Source organism: Acipenser ruthenus, chromosome 8 (assembly GCF_902713425.1).
Source record: "Acipenser ruthenus chromosome 8, fAciRut3.2 maternal haplotype, whole genome shotgun sequence".
Taxonomy (NCBI): Eukaryota; Metazoa; Chordata; class Actinopteri; order Acipenseriformes; family Acipenseridae; genus Acipenser; species Acipenser ruthenus.
The window spans coordinates 7733207-7742719 of NC_081196.1; the positions used below are offsets into that span (position 1 = coordinate 7733207).

General features: G+C 40.1%; 2 protein-coding genes across 2 annotated transcripts; both read right to left on the reverse strand.

The window, feature by feature from the left end:
• Positions 1 to 1677: 1677 nt before the first annotated feature.
• LOC131737856 (olfactory receptor 51E2-like) lies at positions 1678 to 2720 on the reverse strand. The gene has a single exon (XM_059029638.1). It carries the CDS (start codon positions 2718 to 2720, stop codon positions 1740 to 1742), a length of 981 nt encoding a protein of 326 aa, XP_058885621.1. The 3' UTR covers positions 1678 to 1739.
• Positions 2721 to 4927: 2207 nt separating this feature from the next.
• Positions 4928 to 6391, reverse strand: LOC131737857 (olfactory receptor 52K1-like). The gene has a single exon (XM_059029639.1). The coding sequence runs from the start codon at positions 6386 to 6388 to the stop codon at positions 5408 to 5410; it is 981 nt and encodes a 326-aa protein (XP_058885622.1). The 5' UTR covers positions 6389 to 6391; the 3' UTR covers positions 4928 to 5407.
• Positions 6392 to 9513: the final 3122 nt, after the last annotated feature.

The following is a 9513-nucleotide window of genomic DNA, read 5'->3' on the forward strand; positions in this document are numbered from 1 at the left end:
CCCCCTACAGGTGGCGCTCGGCCAATTGTGTGCTGACCCCTGGGATCTCCCGTCCACAGTCGGCAGTGGAATAGCCTGAATTCGAACCGGTGACCTCCAGGCTATAGGGCTCCTTTAATGGATGCGCCACTCAGGAGTCCCCTACGATGTCCATATTTTAATTTCAATTGTTTACTGTATGAAAAGAAGATAAATTCAGGAAGATGTCACCAAAGTATGCATAACAGCCAAGGAGAATGAAATCTGTTAACTGTTAATTATAATCCAACATGTATTCAGATTGCTACAGAATGCAGAATGACTGAGGGTAGAGTATTTACCTTGTTTTATCTCACTAACACTTCTTCCTCTCTCAATATTGTGGTAGCCTCGACTCCATAGGGAAGGCTCTCTCGGTTGGAGTCTGGCCCGTCCTTTTCTCTCTCCCTTGTCTAGAGGCCAAGCCTCCAATCCTAAATTGCAAAAAACACTCCCTCTCGCAGCCATGACTCCCACCCCGTGAATTTTAAATTATTTCCAGTTATCTGATGTGTGTGTACCATAGCTTTAACCTGAGCAATAATAATAAGAAAAGAAAAACAAAAAAACAGCCAGGAAAACAACTGTATATGACTATTCAAATCTTCATAGTTTTTACAGTAACCAGGAGCCCTGTTTCCCATTTGAAGTTGTGTTTGTTTGACAGTTTGTAACTGTGCGGTGTGTAACTCTGAGATTCTTCTGTACACAAAATACAGAACAGTTTCCTTAACAGTTCTCTTAATTTACAGCTTTAATATAAATATATTACCATATTGTTTTGGTGCAGACTATTGCTACAACTTCATATCATATTGGGACACAATGTTGGCAAAAAGAGTTGAACAAGAGGACATACATACAGGTAGAAGCTGAGTAAAAGTAAGTTTAGAATGCATGGAATTGCCTGCTAGCTGAAGTAGTAAAACATTGGGAACATAAAAAAGACTCAACTTTATCCTATTAAATTAGATCACCCTAGAATTCAAGTCAATGAGACTTTGATTTTAGCCCAGGCCCTTTGCGATGTGTACAAACCTTGGCAATTAATCATATACAGCATATTTATCATCGGCCAGTTTACAAATTCAAGTCTACTTTGCACTGATACAGTGCTTTTTAAACTTGAAGTAAATTCATGGGGGGTGGGGGAATTTTGGCAGTGATTTAATGTCTGTATGACAAAGTTCAATTTGTACAGCAAACACTTGCTGTGCCGCGTTGCAGCCTTACTGTGTTCCTATAGTCTTAAGACAGCCACATCAACCATCTGTCTCTTACTGTAACTGCAGTAGTGCCGGTACCCACATCTTACACAAATAACATTCAAGGACATGGTTGAACTTCAGAGGTTTTTCATTACTCAAGTAGAGTGTGCACTGTTGGTGTATAAAGAAGGGCTCTGTTGGTATATAAGAAACATACTGGTATTCTAGTTTCTATACCAGGACATGGAAAGGGGGTGAATCATGTTGCTTTAATGTGTTGCAGTCTTTCCCTTTCAAAGCAATTCCAGGTGTAAATGCAGTATTTCACATTTCTGTTTCTGACTGTTTTATTGTTACGTATATACATGAATCTACACAATGCATTCAAGGAAAAGAAACTTTAATATACTTTCATATTCAGTTTTACTTTAATTTCACCATTACATCCTCAGATTGTTATATGTTCATACAATGCAAAAAAAAAAAAAGACAGTAGATTTAGATAACTTTATGTTAAGTCTTTACAGTAACAACATTACTGGAGACAAGGATTCTTCTTCTAAACATTTTCACAATGACTTGCCTGATTTCTTTGGTTCGGACTCCATAAATAATGGGATTTACACTTGCTGGGACAACTAAATACATAACACTTAGCAGAGTGTGAACATCTGTAGGAATTGTATTGCTGACCCTGTATGCTACAAATGATACACTACCTGACAGGTAGAAGAAAAACATAACTATCAGGTGGGTGCTGCAGGTATGAAAAGCTTTCTGACGCTCTTTTGCAGATGCGGTTTTGATGACCACAGTTATGATCCTTATGTAAGAAAAAAGTATGCAACTAATATCAAACCCGACAATAGTGTAAGCCATTAACAGCCCTGTTATGTTATTTAAAGTGATACTACCACAAGCCAAGGAAACAAGTGCCATATGTTCACAGTAACACTGATTGATTATATTTGATCCACAGAAAGAGAGAGGATGAGCAAGAATAATCAGGGTAGACATCCATGCCCCACCTCTGATAACTGAAAAAATACCCATTTTTAAAAAGACAGATGTGTTCATGATTTCAGCATAGCGCAGTGGGTTACAAATAGCGACATACCGATCCAAAGCCATTGTTAAGAGGATAGTCGATTCAAATGAAGAGATGTAGTGAACAAAAAACATCTGAGTTAGGCAGCCAGCCAAAGTAATCCTGTTCCAGTCAAATAACAGGCTAAGCAGCATGTTGGGAATAATAGCTGTTGGTACAATAATATCTATAACTGCCATGTAGGAAATTAATATATACATAGGAGTGTGGAGACTCTCAGCTGTTTTGATCACATAGATGATAACTGAATTTCCTATCAAAACAACCACATATATAAGGAAAAAGGGAAAGAAAAGTAAACGTCTGTACTCGTAGAGTTCTGGAAATCCAATCAAAATAAACGTGGTGTGGGAAAGGTTACTACGTTCTACAGATTCCTCTCGCATGGCTGGTGACTGCTTACTGTTCAGTTTTACCTTGAAAGGGAAAATTGAAAAAGTGATTCCTATGTGTAAAAGCAAACACTAATCTGATTATTATTGGTAAACCAAACTGAAAAAAAAAACATTAAACAACATTTTACACACAAGTTAAATCATTTACAACTGCTTTTACTGACCCTGATTAGCACTAATCTTGGATTATTATTAGGTAGTCCAAGATTAGTGGTAATTGGGGTCTGTGAATCCATCAGTGAATCTATTAAATGTACATTTACATATATAATCCACAAACACAAATCAGATGACACATACTGTAGGGCATCATTTTCGTCAAATAGCTCTCCATAAAGTTAACCGGATTATCTGAAGAATTCTGTGCAGCAAAGCACTACTCAACCAGATCACTTACAGAGCAACAAGAAAACCCTAACTTCCCAGGACCATTGGTTCATCTGCACAACAGTGTGTGAACACTGACTGTATATTACTTCTCAAAATTCACCAGATATTTAAAGAAAAGGGCAGGTCTACATAATCAACTATAGTCTATGGTACTTACAAAAATATTATCCAGAAAGGCACACTCTTAAAAAACCCTAAGGGTGGCTATATTTATAGCACTTTTGGAAATTCTCGATAGAATTGCTATCAGTCTTCTATTGGCTATTTTTCTACTCCTACTTTATTACAGTGGTCTGGGCAGCGTAGTTAACCCTTTAATGGTAACTCCTTGCAATAGACTGGTATTTCAAATATGGCAAAGTATGTGGGAATGATCTCAGCAAAAAACGATGCAAGGCAATATAGACTGAGAGAGAACATCATTTAATGGCTTAGTAGTAGAAATTCCATGTGTGGGTAGTGATGTTTTTATATAATAGATTGCAGTTGTATACACACAGTCTATGCTTCACATACATTATCATATCATGATTTAATTTCAGTTGAAAATATTGAGATGTGTACTACAAAGGGTTAAAACGTTTTCCAACAACTGGAATAATGCAGGGTACAAACAGAGTGTGAGGTACAGTGTGTACAGATTAGCTGCAGTGCTAATGGGCTAGTTATCTAAATGACCACCTGGGTGTCTCTTGGCTACATGCAGTTACATAATTGGATGTGGCAATTGCTTGTGCTAAAGTACAATGCCATGTAATGGACAATTGATCCTTTTCCGTGAACAAGAAGTGAAAAAAAAATACATAGAAAAAAGTGTGACCAGAAGCATGTATAAGCACACACATATTAACTATTATCACTCAGCTAAACAAGGATATCATTGTCTGTTTAATTTAAGGACTTTTTGTGTTATTGTTCACAGCTAGCCTAAAATATGTTTTCACTGTTTCTTTATGCCTTAATAGCCCAGAAATATAGTCCATTGAGCAACATAGCCCACAATGTTCCAATTTAAACAGGTCTGTCTTGCCCAGTAGAAGGTTTCTGTGATTTGGGGCACTGTAGCAGGTCTGTTGCTTATGTTGCACACATCTGTGGACTCGAGCTGCACGTTTGATCTGCCATGGCCCTCAGGTGGGGGTTTCTATGGGCATGTTGTTCAATGCACTTTAACATTTTGAAACTTAAAGTTTTTTTTTTATATATATACAAATAGCTCCTCTTCAGAAGGAGGGTTGCAGTGTGTTCATTTTGAGTGTGAGAAGGACAGAGAAGGGATAAAGCCTACTTCATATTTCAGAACCACTCAATCAATAAAAAGAGAATGAATACTGGGTTTGTGGCCCACTAATGTTTGTGTATTTATTCGTGAAGTATATTGGCGATTTGTTATAGTACAAATGAACAGTTTTACAAATGTGCAGACATTTTACGTTGGCTTCATTAAGTCATTTTCACTTTATTGAGAAACATAGCACATTTACATTATTGTTTTTGTAAATACTGAACAGAAACTGTGATGTTGGTTTCATACATTGCTTTCGTACATATATTTGTTAATAAATCAGTTTAGTAATCTGATACTTTAATAAAAATTGACAAAGCTCAAACATCAGCAGTGTTGTTTTTTTCTTCAAAACTATGAGGTCTGTACTGTAAAAGCTAAAACTAAGTTCTGCCCTAAGAAAAATAGAAAAGAAAAAAAGACAAAATAGAAACTGTAAAAAGGTTAAAATGCTAAAAGGTTATATTATTGTGTCTTCAGTTTATGTTTCCACTGTAGTATCAGAGCCAAAGAAGAACCGTGTTTATGATCAAGACACAGGTTTCAGGGGGTTTATTTGTTTTGTTTTTGTTGGTGGTAGTGTGGTCTCTGGGGGACAGAAACAAGACTTTACAAATTCAAACATCAATGTCTTTAAGAAGTAACCGCTCTTTGTTGGCTCACACTGTTTAAGCCAATCTTCAGACTAGGTATTGTAGTACTGAGCACCAGTGACACTACACAGGTTATACACTTTGTGCAATTGTGCAGCTCTTTCATTAAGGTGTGATTCAGTCTCCAGTCACATTCGCTGTGCAGAGCCTGCGTCTGTCTGTGGGTGGGAGGTGGCAATAGGTACACCTGCTCCACTTGTACTCGCATGATGGTGCTCCAGCACAGTATTTGCACATTCAATTTCTTATTCAGGTTGACTCACACATACCAGAAACCAGGTTCTTTTTTGTTTTCTGGGTCTTATACACATTGGTTAAAACAATAGTAGTTCCCCTTTTCCTTTAATGTATTACCTTGTTATACTTGCTACCTTAATGTTTTCTGGGTCTATTTTCTTTCCTTTAACCATTTTCAAAATGTGTTCCCTTATCTCTTTTGTCCTGACACCATAAATAATTGGATTGAAACAACATGGAAAAAGGAGGTATAAAAGACTTATTAGAATATGAACATCGGGGGACATGGAGTTCCTTATTCTATATGCAAGATATGAACACAAAGCTAAGAGATATGTCACAAGAATGACAATCAAATGAGTGCCGCAGGTATGGACTGCTTTTTGACGTGCTTTTCCTGATGCAGATTTAAGCACTGCACAGAAAATGTTAATATATGAATAGCAGATGCACAAAAGGTCGATACCTGGTATACAGAAAATAGTCAGTAGTCCCATTATGCTGTTCTTGGTTGTCTCCCCACAAGCCAAACCAACTAGTGCCATGTGCTCACAATAGAAATGCTCAATAACATTTGAAAAACAGAATGAAAGAGTACTAGCAAGGATGACAATGGCAGAAATGAATAATCCACTTCTTATCAGGAATGCAACAGATAGCTTACAGAAAGTAGAACTATTCATGTAATCATTATAGCGCAATGGGTTACAGATGGCAACATAACGATCCAAAGCCATCATCATAAGTATGATTGATTCAAAGGTGCTTATCAAATGGATAAAAAACATTTGGACAAGACAACCGTACAGAGAAATTCCATTTAGGTTCAATACAAGGTTAAGGAACATATTTGGGACAAATGTTATTGGTGCACTTAGATCCACAATTGCAATGGCAAAGATTAAAAAGTACATGGGGGAATGTAAACTTGTTTGTGTTTTGATTACAAAAATTATTACAGAGTTACCAACTACAGCCACTAGAAACATGAGAAAGAAAGGAATGAAAAGATAAGGCTTGTATTCAGAAAATCCTGGAAATCCAATAAAAATGAAGTCAGTATAAGAATGGTTTCCTACTGGTTTTTCTTGCATTGTGATTCCAGTGCTGTTGGCTTTAAACATGCCAGATACCTGTAAAACAAAATAACATTATTGCTTCATATCTATCTATCTATCTAGCTATCTATATAATGTTTCCTGTATATATAAAATTAAACAACCTGTTTCTTTTTTACAAAGCCAAACACCTTATTTTAGCAAAACACTACCACATGTAACAATGTAAGGTAGAAAGTCTGATATTTCTTTTCTTTTCAAATATATCCCAGAGCTGCCACCGCTGTGAATGGATTTCCAGCACAGGGTTAGTCGGGTTATTTAGGAGAACTGATTCTGGAACCCTACCAGTCGAATGTAATTTGAAGGCATAGGGACATATTTCAAGCATTTACTCCAGTCTATAAATAACTCCTATTTATAAGGAAAAAAAAAAGAAAAAAACTCCTGCACATTTTACAAACTAATAAAACAAAAGGTCTTCATTTGTTTCTTATTTTGTAACATTAACTTTTCCCCATATTTATACTTACCATGCTTTAATGTGGTTTACCATCCATTGCACCTCCCATTACCATACGTCTCTGTAATTTACTACACTTGCTTGACCTTGTCCTCTACTACAGTTGTAATTGTACTGCCCCATGGCTATAATAGTTAGTATAATGTGCAAACCAGTAGCTGTTTTTATTAATTGAATTTAAATTTCATTTTACTACATGTTTTTTATGTATTGCCCACATTACATAAATAGCTTACATAGCGTTCCAATCCATTTATAATATTATAAATATTATTACATTTTTGTTTCAGCAACTAACACACATAATATCATTAATAATACTCACACTATTTAAAAAGGAATCCCTTCTTCACTCTCCAGTTTGACTACACTGTTATCCGACGCTTGACAATAACTCCTTTAAATCCCTTTCCTATTCCCCAGAGGTGTGGCTTTCTGTTGATTAATTCTGCTTCTTAATTGGAGTTCAGATGCCCATTGCTTAATATAACCCTTAACTACATGTTATGAGATCAGAATTTTGAAAATACTGTATCTTTTTTGTTTTGTACCTGTTTCCATAAATAACACTCTAAACCTTGTGCTGTTGATCCAATGGACACTTTCCACACGCTGCGCAATAGCAGCCAAGTCATACTTTATGTTACACTGTGGGAGCACAAGGGGCAATGCAGTGCTTCTTGTGGGCCCTTCGTCTTGTACAGCTGTCTTTCTAATGAAATTAGTCAGTCTCACCTCCCGTTGAAGTGAATTCAACATTTGCAATATATCGTGTATCAAGACAAATTCCAATCCAGCTCACTGTCAAATGTACTTTTTTCATGATTCAATTAATTTAGAAAGATTTTGGGAGTTCTGTTATTTATGTTTTTTTTTTTTTTTAATTAAGCATCTCCTATTGTACAAGTCAGAATGTGCACTAACCCACACCTATGTTGGTTGTGGATCCCTTTCCTAACACCACCAATGCAGCACTTGCAGCAGTATTTCTTCTAGTCAAAACCCATTCTGGTCTCCTATATTTAAACCTAGGCTGGCAGCACGTCTCAGGTGGAGCATCTGGCTCTCAAATCATTTACACAAAACACAGAAATGAACAAAATACAATTGAAACTATAGACACTGAGGGCTGCGCGCACTGTAGCAGGAAGCGGAGAGAGAGGCTACATTGTCCAGAGGGGAGGAGGAGAGATGCTGCGTGGTGGTACCAGTGGAGAATCGAATAAATGAGGCACCAGGAAGATGACCCGGACCTGCGTCCAGTGATACAGTGGCTGGAGGACCAGCAGAGGTCCCCCTGGAAGGAAGTAGCTTGGCACTCCACTGCCACCCGAGGGCTGTGGTCGCAGTGGTCTGGACTGGCCTTGAAAGATGGAGTCCTCCAGCGCCAATGGAAGGAGCCAGCGACAGGGGAGGTTAGGTGGCAGCTGTGACCCCTGCGAGGCTAGAAAGGACCCCCGGGCCGGTCGTGCGCCCCCCTCCAGACGTACCAGGTCAGCGGATCCATGGAGAGGGTTGCCATGGATGTCTTGGGCCCCTTTCCATGCTCAGAGAAGGAGAACCGGTTCGTCTTGGTGACCCTCGACTGTTTCACTAAGTGGCCGGAGGCATACTATTTGCCATTCCAGGAGGCGTTTGGGATCCTCCAGGAGCTCCATGCAGACCAGGGGCGCAACTTCGAATCCCGGGTCTTTGTGGAGATGTGCCAGTGCCTGGGGATTAAGAAGACCAGGACCATCCCACTCCACCCACAGAGTGGTGTAATGTTTTAACTGCATGCTTGCCGTGCAGCTGGCTGTGACCACCGGCAACCACCAAAGGGACTGGGACACCCACCAGACTCTGGTGATCCTGGCCTGTCACTCTGCTGTGGAGCACTCGGCTGCATGCACTCCAGCCCCGCTCATGCAGGGATGTGAGCTCCACACACCCGCCAAAATGGTTTTCAGCCGCCCCCAAGATACCCCCCCCCCCCCGTGTATCCCAGGGTCCTGAGTATGCCAGGAGGCTGCAAGACTGGCTTCACCCGGGACCAGCTGCAGGCTGCTGGGGTCACGCAGAAGCAGAACTACGACCTCCAGACTCAAGGGCGCCAGTTTAACACTGGAGAGCTGGTCTGGGTCTACAGCCCCAGGAGGAAGAGGGGTCATTGCCCCAAGTTGGACAGCCACTGTCTCAGGCCTTGCCAGGTCCTGGAGTGGATTGAGGAGGTTGTATATTGGGTGCAGTTGCCACGAAGAGGGCTCAAGGTGGCCCTGCACCGGGACCAGCTGGCTCCTTACCTGGGAGGGGATCCAATTAGATCCCCTCCCAGGTAAGGAGCCATTGATGATTCCCTCCTGCCCCATCCTGGTTCGCCTGTTTCTGATTGCCCCTTGCCTGAGGCCTCTGCGCCACTGGGCTCTGGCCGTCTGTCCCCTGTGGCTGGGGACCCACACAAGGGGGAAGACCACGCCCGCAACGACGCCATTGACCACCGGGTCGTTTTTGAGACTTTGTCCTTCCCTCTGGGACGAGGGATTAAGGGGGAGGCTATGTAAGGACCCAGGCGATGGCATCCTGCTGGACTCTGTGTTTGTCATGTCTTGTTTCGTGTTGCATGTATTGTACAGGAACGGGGCACGCCATTAGCATTAAG

Coding starts and splice junctions, on each gene's coding strand:
- LOC131737856 (XM_059029638.1), bottom strand. CDS start 2,720: ATGCGAGAGGAATCTGTAGAACGTAGTAACCTTTCCCACACCACGTTT.
- LOC131737857 (XM_059029639.1), bottom strand. CDS start 6,388: ATGCAAGAAAAACCAGTAGGAAACCATTCTTATACTGACTTCATTTTT.